Below are 12,120 nucleotides of genomic sequence, written 5' to 3'. Positions count from 1 at the left end.
CTCTTCAGCACACTCATCTTGGATCACCTCTCTCCTAGTGATCAGCAGAGCAGAAAGTGGCCATGTCCCTTCACTCCAGGTGGGTGTCCAAGCCCTACAAGTTTGAGGAGAGACTTGCAAAACTTGCCATGATAAGGGAGAGCTGGAATGTCACAGAGGGGTGTCACTGCCCAGCACCAAGGAGTGAAATTACGGGATCAGACCCCTCCCCAGTGTCAGGGGTTGTGATCAGAGACGGTGCAGCCTCGCAGTGCCCCACACTGGGGACAGCATCGGGGTCAGCGCTCTTGAGAGGGGAGCAGTGAGGAGCTGGGGGTGGACAGGGGAATGAATCACATGGCACCACTGGCCGAAGTGCACAGCCAGAGGGTGCCTGGAGAAGCTGAGTGCCAGAGGAGCAGAGGGTCTGACCCGGGGTTGAGGGGAGAGGCATCTTCTAGCACCCCAAAAATCACGGGATTTTGGCATCCTCCACAGCCCGAAGGTGGCACGGAGCGGGCGGCGGCGGCCGGACCAGCCCGTCCATGCTGCCATCTAACGGCAGGAAAGGCAGGACACCGGGCAGGGCCAGCCCCGCCGCGGCGGGGAATTTTCCATCACAAACGCAGGGCGACTGTGGGACCGATGGGACCTTTCCATTGTTGCGGCCCTGGGAAACAAAAGGATCTTAATTTAAAATCTTGTCCCCATTCCAGCACGTGGGGGAACCCGAGGAAGCAAAGGCTTCCCCAAAGCACTGGATAAAGACATACACAGATCACAGAAGGCTGCCAAGGCAGGAGCTGCTGGACACTGCCCAGCCCTAGCATAACTATGGGAAAGGGACACTGGGGTGGCTCTGGGAACACCCAGGGACAAAGCAATGAGGTAACCCACAAGAAAAACACAGCCTGGACCTGGGAGAAGATGGGTGGGAGCCAGTCCTGGCAGGTGCAGAGTCTGGATGCTGGGGTGAGAGGTGCTTTAACCCCATTGTGTCCACTCTCCCATCCCTATCCCCTCCTGCCTGAACCCAGGCCAAGCTCAGGTAGTCACTGCATTCATGCCTATGGCTCCTCCTACTCCATGGTGCTCTGGTTTGTCAGAGAAATGTGTTTTTCAGGCAGCATCTAGGCCACATTTCCTCACTGGGCTAACACTGCATGCATGGCAGCCCAGAGCAGCACTTCCCTGGATGTAGGAGCTGCTCTACCTCCCCAGCCCAGCCCCACCAGCAGGGCCAGGCAAGGACATTATAGCCCAAAACGTGTCTCTGCCTGGGAGCAGCCACACCACAGCCACCGTGCTCCCTCAGGAGCATTTGGGACAAGTGGGTTTGGCTGCTCTCCAGCTCGGCCTTAGGCACAGGGAGGGTGTGGGAGGTGGCAGCAGTGGCACACACTGGCAGTGCCATCACATTGGCCCATGTGGCACAGGGCAGTGGCACACACTGGCAGTGCCATCACGCTGGCCCATGTGGCACAGAGCAGTGGCACACACTGGCAGTGCCATCACATTGGCCCATGTTGCACAGGGCAGTGGCACACACTGGCAGTGCCATCACATTGGCCCATGTTGCACAGGGCAGTGGCACACACTGGCAGTGCCATCACGCTGGCCCATGTGGCACAGGGCAGTGGCACACACTGGCAGTGCCATCACATTGACCCCACGTGGCACAGGGCACACGGCAGCACTGGGCAGTGGGAGCTGGCACACAGCAAAGCCTGGCTGTGCTCACCCTGCCAGTGCCTGTCACACCTCGGGGACACTGCCTGCTGCTGCCCAGCCAGACCTGGCTGCAGCTTGGGGCAGGCTGAGGAGCTGATGGGTTTCAGCTTTCCCTGCTGTGATCAGACCAGCCTCTCCTTTCCAGGGGCTCCCTTGCAGGGGGTAACACAGCCCTGCTCTGAGCACCATTTCCAAGCCAACAGCTCTTTCTTCTCCACTCTTATTGCAGCTGAGGCTGTGGGGCAGGGAGAGGAGGAGATGAGAGCTGGGAGAGGAGGCTGAGGTCAGCCTATGGGCCCAGCATTCACTGGCTAAAGGCCAACCCGGGGCCAGGAGGGAGCACAAACCCCCAGCATCCCCTCCACACCCGAGCCCTGAGCAAGGCTGCACAGAGCAGAGGTTTCCCAGGCACTGGGAGCAGCCCTGGGCTGTGCTCAGCACTCCTGCACAGGACACATCTGCCTGAGCCCTGCACAGGACATCCTCACCTCTGGCTTCCTCCCCTGCCCTGGCACAGGCCCTAGGCACCCCCAGCAGGAGAGGCCACGTCCCCTGTGGCACCACGGGGGAACAGGGCTCCTGTGCCATCCCTGCTGGGCAGGCAGATGGCCAGTGAGGGGAGTGTGCCTGTGCCCAGCTGTGGGGGCTGGAAAGCCTCACACCTGGCCCTTCCCATGCCACAGAAAGCTGACCCTCTGCCAGAGGTGTCTGGCTCCAGCCAGCACTGGGACTGCACAGTATTGGGGAGCTTTGGCCTCTGCTTTGAGCCTGGAATGGATTTGGGTGAGAAAAACATGACATTTCCACCCACCCCAGGCACTGCCATCCTCCCTCCCACCCACCACTTCCACCAGCCAGGCTTGGACCCCTCCCAGCACCTCTGCTGACTCGTGAGGCAGAGACACTGCCAGCACCTCCTGGTCACAAACCACAGCAGCTAAACCCCCCTGACTTGCCCCTCCAGGGATCCTGCCTGCCCTCCTGCAGGTGCAGAGCTGCCAGCAGGGCCACAGGGGGCTGACAGGAAAAGAGCCACATTCCTGATGAATTTGGGAAGAATTGGGACTTGGCATTTTCCACATGGGCAAATCCTTAAGACCCAGCCAGGCCAGAGATGGCCAGATCTTAAAACGCTGTAGCCCAAGACCAGGGCTAGGCTCAGAGTCTCTCTCCCTTGTTCTCAAACAGCAAATGCTGAAAAGCCACTACAAGATGTGCATGGAGCACTCGAAGGAAATACATGGGAGCAGGGGCTTTTGGAGCCTCCTGTGCTGCAGGCACAGAAGAGCCAGGGCTGGAGCAGGGCTCTGGGTGCCCTCAGGCTGTGCCACCCCCCAGAGCAGCAGATCTCCCCAGCACACAAGCCCCGAGCAGCCCCATCAGGCACCAGTGGCTTTCTAATAAGCTTTAATAGTGTCCGAGGTGAGTGAGGCGCGCTGCAGTCCCTGGGCTGTGCACCGGGCTCCCTCTGCTGCCGGCCCGCAGCCCTGCCCCGGGAAGCTCTTGCAGCAGAGGATGATGGATGGTCGGGATGCGGGGTTGAGAGGCACCCGATGGTGCCCGGGACCGCTGCCCTCCTCCCTCCACGGGGCTTATGGGCGGGAGCACAGAGAGGCAGGAGGTGCCAGCAACTCACAGCCCCTGCCCTGCAGCCCCGTGGCTGCTGTTACTGAACTGTGCTGTGCTCAGGAATGGGAGGTCGTGCTGCTAGGGGTGCCAGGAACCCCTGTGAATGCCTTGTGGCAACCACAGCCATGGCACAGGGAAGGGAGGGCAGACAGGACCCGGGAAGAGATTCATCCTCTCCTTCCTCCCAAACCAAATTAAAACAGCTCCTCCAACAGCCCTCAGGCTTGTGTGTGCAGAGCTGGCCCCCAGCACAGCCCCGGGCAAGAGCCAGGCTGGTGTCCCCAGCGCACCCTCGTCCCTCACAGGGCCAGGTGACAGAGGCGCATGGGCTCCCTGTTGTCCCTCCCGTCACTGAAGCAGGTGCTGAAGAAGGGGCAGTATCTCTCTGCAGAGACCTGGTGGAAGGTGAAGAGGTGGGACATGTCCCCAGCATCAAAGAAGGCCACGGTGCCCTCCTGGCAGTCCAGGAAGACGCCCACTTTGCGCGGGGGCCGGCGGGGAGCCAGGCGCACCCAGGGGCTGGCGGTGGCCCAGTACTCTGTCCTGTTGCGCAGGCGCAGCGTCCAGTAGCCGTTCTCTGGGCACAGCCTGACCTTGGCTGCCCTGTCCACAGCCTCAGCAGCCACCCCCAGGTCCCACTTGGTTTTGCTGCCCACCCAGACCTCCCAGTAGTGCTGGCCACGGTCGAAGGCCTGCGAGCCCAGCACGTTGACGCACTGACGGAAGCGCCGAGGGCTGGCGGGGACAGGCTGGGCCCGATCCCTCTCTGTCACTGCTGTCAGATCCCTGGACAGGACCAGGTTGGGGTGGGCTGACTCAGGGTCAAAGGTGAGCGGGGCAGGAGCTGCAGAGACATCAAGTGTGACATTTTAGCAGCTGTACACTCCCTGTGCAGAGCATCCCCGGCCCACCACACCCATCCCTGCCAGCGAGGTGCTCACCAGGGCAGATGGAGCGCAGCATCTGCCTCCAGAAGATGTACTGCAAGGGGCCACTGTGGCTGTCCCTGTAGTGCTGCAGGTCCAGGGCAGGCTGGGTCTCAACACACACCGAGGGCCTGGGGCAGAGAGAGGCAGGCAGGGTCACTCCCTCTGCTGAGGCACTAGCAGTGCAAGCAGGGAAAGCACGGGCAGGGCTGCAGGACAGTGCTGCAGGTGACAGATTTGGTAAAGACGGGACACAAATGTCTCTGCTTGCTCTGCCCCAGTGCAGTGAGCGGCTCAGGGCAGAGGTGCCCAAGACAGAGCCAGCAGCACTGCTTGTGGAGCAGTGACTCCTGGCAAACCTACACCCAGCACACCCAACAGGACTCCTGGCCCGGCCTGTGGAGTCAAGTTGCATCCCAGGGAGGGAGGGGACAGGGACACACTCCCCTATGGCAGTTCTGGCCCTCAACTACTCCCAGCCTCAGACAAACTTGCACCTCAGGGTCACTTCTGCAGCCTCATGAGTAGTAAGAAGCTGAGGAAGGGTAGGTGGAAGATGAAGCACCCAAAGTCTGTTCCCTCTTGCAGCACACATGGCTCTTGCACCCATTCCACTCTCACCTCTACCCACACTTCCAGCCATGTTAACACATAGGATGCTCCCTGGGAAGAGCATCCAGTGTATGCTGGGGACCAACCTCCACCTTGCACAGCACCAGCAACTTCCTGAGCACTTTGTGGTGCTTTTAAAACTTGAGATAAAGTGCCTCTCCTATGTGGTCCCAGCCAGGGACCAAGATAAGCTCCTTAAAGGGAATCAGCTTCTTTCATGCCAGACATGTACCTGATATCCAGGCTCTCCACCTGCAGGGAGAAGCAGAGAGAATTAGCAGCAACTCTAATTCATGCAGCTGCACAAATAAGTGTCCTGCCTCCTGCTGCCACACAGCACAGAGAGAGGAAACCAAGCTACCAGAACCACATCCTGGGGAAAATTGTTTGAGCACTTGGATGGAGAATGAGGAAGGCTCCCAAGAACCACCACATCTGATATCACTGTATCCCTTGTGGCTAAAATCTCCAGACTCCAAAGGATTGGGTAGATAACCCAGAGGGATGGCAGTGAGAATGACTTTGGGGTACAGCCTAGTGCTGTTATTTCAGACTACCCCATCCCAGTTTGAGATCCTGAAATATCTCTCAGCCTCCTGCCAGAGTCAGCAAAGCATCTCACCTCCAGCAGTGACACATCTTCCATCTTGCTCAGGGTCTGCCTGACGTGCTCGATGTCCCTCTGCAGCACTGCCATCCCCTCCTCCAGCTGGCCAACGTGCCTGTGCAGCTGGGCCAGAGACTGCTCCTCCTGCTCACCCAGCTCTGCCAGCACAGCTCTCTCCTCTTCCTCCAGGATCTGATGAAGGCGAGCAAACTCAGCCCGAATCTTGAAGTTCAGCTCCCCAGACACTTTCTGAGCAGAGGGAAGAGGCAGAAGGTGAGTCTAACAGCTAGAACACACAAGGAGGGGCACAGGATGGCTGTGCCTGTTCCTCTGCTTACAGAGCCCTGGAAATTTGAGGTTTAGACATAGCAATGAGTTTTTGGATGGAGAACAGGACAACCTTCAAGGCTGCAGAGCCAAAGGAAAAAAACCCAACAAACCCCAAAAAACAGCTCCACCAAAGGTGTGGTCACTGTAACTACAAATCCCCACATGTAGCCACAGCCCTCTCCCACACCACCAGGAATTTGCCTGTGGGCAAGACTGAGGCTCTTTAAATTTTGTGGAGCTGCAGACTCAGCTGTTCAGGTCAGTTTGCATTTATTTCACATCATTCCAGGCCCTGAGCAGAGCTGCCTGACGGGCAAGCTGCACAACCTAATCTCTGTCATTAAGGCTGATAAAATCCCATTCCGCTCTATCCAGAGGTCACTTTTTTCCAGTTGTTTACTCACCAGCCAACCTTGTTGTGTTCTCACTGCCTTCCTGCCTGTTTACAAGAGACAGCCAATGACTTTTTGTTTTCCTTAAATCTTTAAGCTTTTAATCTCCAAGTGCAACCTTAGCCCTCATTACTTTCTCAAGGACTGCTTCCTGAAGTGCACATCCCTTTCTCCTCACAGGAAACCCATCTCCCTAAGGGATCTGAAGCTTCACCAGCCTCCTCTTGGTCTAGCAGGTGTTTGTGCTGACCCACACAGGAGGTGCAGAGCCTCCCTGTTCATATCAGTGATTTGCTCCTTTACTCTTGAGACACCTCTTGGCTCTTGCACAGCATCAGGAAAACACGTGCTTATGTGCTAATATTTGTCCATTAATCTCAAAGGTCTATTCGATATCTGGCAAAAGGACAGAGGTTTGAAATGGAGCAGGCTGGGGAATCAGAGGCTCCAGTCAGAAGACAGAGTTTTCCCCTTATCTCATCTTTGAACTACTTCCATTTTCCTTTAACTCCCCTTCCTTGGTTTTAATGCTTTTATGCCACCCAAGAAAGCAGCATAGTCAGCCTGTGGCTGCTCTCACTTCACAGATCTGTACCAACAGGGAGCCTGGTCCCTCTCAAGCCCGTGGAGAGCACTCAGGCTCTTCATTCACCTCAGAGCTTTGCAGTGAATCCCAACACTGTCCTTGTGGCAAGGCCAGCACTCTTGCAGTGCCAAACCTGCCAGTGACCCAGTTCCTTCAGCTTTGCTTCCATCCCTTCTGACAAGAGAGATTTTAGAGCTGCCAGGAGTTAATGCTGTCCCAAAGAGGCAGCACAGCAGGGCCAGAGCAGGCTGCCCACAGCTCTCACCACTCACCATGTCTCAGCTCTGCTGCACCAATGCACTTTGCAAACATTGCATTAATGAGTGTTAACGCTCCTCCCAAAACCTCTGCTGATTATCCAGCAGTGATGAGCTTGGGCCTTCATGCAAGGGAGCTTGTGTACATCCCCACTGTTACTCATCTAGATTTTTACAGGAAGCTGAGCTAGACCTCAGCTGTAGGTACACACACATCCTCTGTGAACACTGCCCAGAAGCTGCCTGAAGAGCAGCTCCCACAGGGTGTTACCGTCAGGCTGCAGATGTCCTCCTGCACCACACGCTTCCTCTGCAGCAACTTCTCCAGCTCCTTCTGACGGGCTTGCAAAGCATCTTCCAGGTGCTTCTGCAGGAGCAAGGAGAAGAAGGTAAGGAGGCCATTTCAGCGCTCTGCTCTGATTCAGGAGCAGTCCCAATTCCTACAGTCAGCATCAGAAGGAGAATACAACAGGATCTCATATAAAGGCTGTAAGGAGAAGCAAGCACCTGATGCACAGCCTTGAGAATTAAGCACCTGTACATGTGATGAATCCAGTTTATTTTTATCACTGGGAGCTCCAGCCTGGGATATCTGTTTGCACAAGCTTTAAATGCTGCGTGCTGTGCAGGGACTGTCCCCTCAAGCAGAGCACCTGGCATAAGCAGCCCTCAGCCCCTTCTCACTTAGGGAACATATCCTTAAATGAGAAATGACAAAGCTGTGGTTGGAATCAGACACAGCAGTGAGGGAAACAAATGCAAAAGAAAAGAAAGAAAGAAAAAGAAATAAAAATGTAACAGCTGTGAGGAAATAGGGAGAGGAAAGACAGAAACATCAGTGCACTTGGGCCGGGTGAGGCTTCACACTGGGGGAACTGCCTGTGGGAGGAGGGGTGGTGGCTGCACAGGGCTCATGTGGCACCTGTCCCCTTGTCCCTAGCCTGGCAGGAGGCACTCACCTGCATCTTGTGCCGCTGCTCCCGGGAGCCGCAGCGCCGCACCTTGTCCACCAGCCCGGCCAGCAGGTAGTGCGTGCGGAAGGCGCGGCCGGGGAAGCTGCGGCGGCACTGCGGGCACGAGGGGCCGTGGGCGCAGCTGTCCCAGTAGCGCAGGATGCAGCCCCGGCAGTAGTGGTGCATGCAGTCCAGCATGACGGGCTCGCTGAACAGCTCGCAGCAGATGGCACAGGTCAGCTCCTCCCGCAGGCTGCGCTCCTGGCTGCTGCCGGCCATCCCTGCGGGCACACGGTCCCACCTGAGCTCCCTGACACCACACGCTCACATCCCCAGCCCTCCGCAGGCCGAACCTCTGCCGCTTTGGGGCAGGCTTTGGTTACCAGACAGGGCCTGTCCAGCTGCCACAGCGGGTACGTGCAGGGCTGGAAAGCCCCGAGTTACAGAGCAGCCCCGGCCGAAGGTCACTCCCTTTGGAGTAACAACTTTCAATTTCCTGTCGCTTCACCAGAACTGCTCAGTGCGTCTGACAGGGCCCAGCCTTGTGTCCCCACCCGGCCCGAGGGCAGCCCGCACCCACCCGCACCCCGAGGGGCTCCCGGTGCGGCACCGCCGCTGCCGTGTGCGGCTCCCAGCCGGCTCCAGCCCCGCGGCGCGCACCGCCCGCTCCCCGGGGCGCAGCCCCGGCCGCCCGCCGTCCCAGGGACCCCACCGTGCTGAAACGGCTTAGCTTGGCTTAGCTTGGATTAGTTCAGTTTCGTCCGACCCGATCCGGTCTAACCTAGTCCAGTCCAGCTCTGTCCAGTCCAGTCCCGTCGCTCTCCCACCTCCGACCCCAAGAACTCGGGGCCTCCGCCACGCCCCTCCCCCGGACTGACGCCCGTCCTGACCAATCACGACGCGGACACGCCGCGCACCCGCCAGCTCATTGGGTGGGATCCCGCGGAGGGGGCGGGGCAGGGCCCCTCCATGTGATGCGGTCACGTGCGAGCGCGCGTCGGGCCAGCTGCGGGGGCTTCACGCGCCGGCCGCGGGAAGGCGCGTGCGAGGCTGGAGAGCGCTGGGCGGGACCGGACTGGGCTGGACTGGACCGGACCGGACCGGACCGTCCCTGCACTGTCCCTTCGCTGCCGTATACTGTCCCTTTACTCCCTTTACTGCCCGTGCACCTCCCCTGCACTGGCCTTACACTGCCCTGCACTGCCCCTGCACCGCCCCATCGCTGCATTCAGTAAAGAGCACAGAAACGAGCTCCAGCCAAAGCCTCCCTCCCTCTCCCCTGCTCACGGAAAAGAAAGAAGGAAAGAAGGAAAGAAGGAAAGAAGGAAAGAAGGAAAGAAGGAAAGAAGGAAAGAAGGAAAGAAGGAAAGAAAGAAAGAAAGAAAGAAAGAAAGAAAGAAAGAAAGAAAGAAAGAATGAATACAGGAGCTGCACAGACCACCTGTCTCCTTCCTAACCACCATTAGAACCAGAGCATGCCCCCAAAAGGGTGATGTGCCAGGCACTGCCCAGCTAGTCCCCTCCTCCTCCTGCTGCTCTGTTTGCTTGTTACAGCAATGCAATTAGTGCAGAAAGTATTTCTGCCCATCTTCATTTGCTTGTCTGAGGGATTTTCCCAGGCTTTCTCTCACACTGTGCATGCTTGGTCACTGGCATGTGGCCACAGCAGCTCTGCCTCTGCCTTGTCCCCAGCAGCCCCTCGGGCTCACACACTCACCCACAGCCCCATGCTGATGTTTGGACTTGGACCAGCACTGCATGCATGAGGAGCAATCAGTCCTGGGGGATGTTGGCCTTGGGCAAGCGAGGTCCACCCCTTGGCCTCTGGTTGGCCAAGCAAGTGACACCCATGGACACCAACAGGGCCAGGCCATGGCCAAATGGGCTGGCAGCTCCACACAGTTATTGTGGGGGCTCAGGACTGCTCTCTGAGCAAGGTGGGTGTTGGGTGCCCCCTCCTGCTCCAGCACCCATGGTGGCTCTGGGACAGGGATGCCCAGTCCCCACTGAGAGTCCTGCTCACTGGGCACTGCAGGACAAGAACACATTGGGCAGGGATTATTTCCAGCAGGCTGAACCTGCTCCCATTGCTGCCCTTTTGTCCTTTCCACTGCACAACACAGAAGAGTGCCCCTGGGAGCATCACCAGGATGATGACACTGGGATCCATGGGTGCCTGAACAATCCCCTCTCAGCTGTGACTTCATGCAGCAAAACCTGTCCCCACATTTACATCTTTGTGCTTCCACTAGGCTGGCTCTCACCCTGTGAACATGCAGGGCTGAAGGGGAGCAGTGCCAGTGCCAGCCCATTGCAGTGGGACTGCAGCTGGTGTTACCTCCCACCCTCCTGCTGCGTGCCAGCAATCCTGAGAAACAGCTGGCTTTGAACTCATGGATTCTGTATGGGAGCTGAATCATCTGCTTAGGTCCATCCTTTTGAGAGGGAAATGGCTTTGTCATCTGTGTCCTCCCGGCTTTTGCCACCATTCCTCAAAGCCTCCTGGCTTTGCCACTGCTCCTCCAGGAGACATTATAAACTATGCACAGACACACAGACAAGACTCCAGCACAGGACACACAGCCTAGGGTGAACCAGGATGCTGCTCCCTTACCTGGTGACGGGACGACCAGGTGATCCTTTATTTGTGCCAGGTAAAAGCATCAATAATTGCTTTTTAGCAGAGATCTGGACTGTGCTGTGGAAGGTTATGCTCCCCTAGCAGCCCAAGCCAACAGTGCTGGGAGGTGTCCCTGTGGATCAGATCTGTGCTGTGGTCAGAGCTCATCTCTCCTGTTATAGAGCCCAGGAGGTGACAGCCTCGCAGGGGCACCTGTAGGCCCAGTGTTTGGAGAGGCTGTAGCTGGATAACTGAAGCCTCACCCTGAAACAGCAGAATTTGGGATAGCTTAGCTGATGTTGAACTTCCCCTTTTACCCCAGCTGGAGTCTAGTCCTGGTCCCTCTGCAGGGGGAACAGCAGGAACATTCCCCTGGCCTGGCACCAGGCTGGGCAGTGCCAGCACATACCCTGCCAGGGCCCAGGACTGTGGGATGCTGCTCTCCTGGAAGAGATGCTCTGCACCAGGGTGTGGAGCTGCCAGCTTGGGTTCAGGTGCTGCAGGACATCCTTCAGCACCCAGCAGAGTCCTGGAACCCCCGATGAATAGGTTTTCCCAAATAACTCCTCTTGGTGCCAACAGAACCTGTCACTCATGTAAAATTGCTTATTTCCATCTTTGCAGGTTTGAGCTGCAAATGCAGATTTCGGAGCCAAAGGAGGAGTGGCACCATTTTACCATGCACTAATCCATCAATCCAAGAAGAAAGTTCTAATACAGATGGGGATGTCTTTGTCATGGCCATTTCACTTTCTGGGACATCAGCTACAAGGTCTAAATCTAGCAGTGAGTGCAGTCATTTCCCAGTGAGCACATCTCCCTTCTGGGGATTGAAAACACACCCAAGCGTCCCCCGGTCTCAGATTCCTGTTTAAGAGCTCCTGGCATCTCCTTCCTTTCAGCACTCACTTCAGTTGGCAATGTAATGTTTTTCTTTCTTTTTTTAGCACATCCCTCTTGGAGGGATCCAAGCTCTGGGCTGGGACCTGAGAACGCTGTGTTTGGAGAATCTGATTATGCACTGGGGAGGTGAAGGATAAGATGGATTGAGAAGGGTTTGGCTCAAAGCACATGGATTGGGTCCAAACCTCTTCACCATTCTCCATCTCATGCAGTAAATGTGTATTCTTGGAGATGGTGTCAGAGGAACTGTTTGGCCTTGCTGGAGGAGGGGGATGAAGTGGGAAGTGCTGTGGGTCTGGGAGCTTCCCTGGGTGCCAGTGAAACACAAGGGGAAGGGGCAGCAACCACTGATCCCAGTGTCAGACCCTGGTGTCGGCTCTCCAGATGCAGGCAGGGAAATTCCACAGGGGACAAGATTTTATTTGCATATTGATTTCCCTGGTTCACATTTTTGCATTTTGATTTCCCTGTTTCACATTTTTGAGTGCAAATACACTCCGAGGACTTTGATTCTTCCGGATCCTGCTCTCCTGGATTCTCTCCTGGAGGATCCTGTGCCTCTCCCTGAGCAGTGCCCAGCTGTGGGAGGGACTGA

The 12,120-nt window shown here is 57.0% G+C and overlaps 1 protein-coding gene across 1 annotated transcript; it reads right to left on the bottom strand.

Annotated features, from left to right (window-relative positions):
* Window positions 1-3,100: 3,100 nt before the first annotated feature.
* On the bottom strand, window positions 3,101-8,853 carry LOC136563160 (nuclear factor 7, brain-like). The gene is made up of 7 exons (XM_066560387.1): window positions 8,784-8,853; window positions 8,009-8,283; window positions 7,321-7,416; window positions 5,500-5,733; window positions 5,110-5,129; window positions 4,281-4,396; window positions 3,101-4,183 (listed from the first exon to the last, which is right to left on the bottom strand). Exons 2-7 carry the CDS (start codon window positions 8,279-8,281, stop codon window positions 3,639-3,641), a joined length of 1,284 nt encoding a protein of 427 aa, XP_066416484.1. The 5' UTR covers window positions 8,282-8,283; window positions 8,784-8,853; the 3' UTR covers window positions 3,101-3,638.
* Between the last annotated feature and the right edge of the window lie 3,267 nt (window positions 8,854-12,120).

The sequence above is a fragment of the Molothrus aeneus genome, chromosome 15 (assembly GCF_037042795.1).
Source record: "Molothrus aeneus isolate 106 chromosome 15, BPBGC_Maene_1.0, whole genome shotgun sequence".
In the NCBI taxonomy this organism is placed as follows: domain Eukaryota; kingdom Metazoa; phylum Chordata; class Aves; order Passeriformes; family Icteridae; genus Molothrus; species Molothrus aeneus.
Note: the sequence above shows the minus strand (reverse complement) of the source record. Positions and strands in the feature narration are given on the sequence as shown.

Excerpts from the sequence above, each read along its gene's own strand:
- LOC136563160 (XM_066560387.1), bottom strand. The coding sequence starts at position 8,281 with ATGGCCGGCAGCAGCCAGGAGCGCAGCCTGCGGGAGGAGCTGACCTGT. Across the intron at positions 5,734-7,320 it reads AGGACATCTGCAGCCTGACG|AAAGTGTCTGGGGAGCTGAA; the intron begins GTAACACCCTGT and ends CCCTCTGCTCAG. Across the intron at positions 4,184-4,280 it reads GCTGCGCTCCATCTGCCCTG|CTCCTGCCCCGCTCACCTTT; the intron begins GTGAGCACCTCG and ends ATGTCTCTGCAG.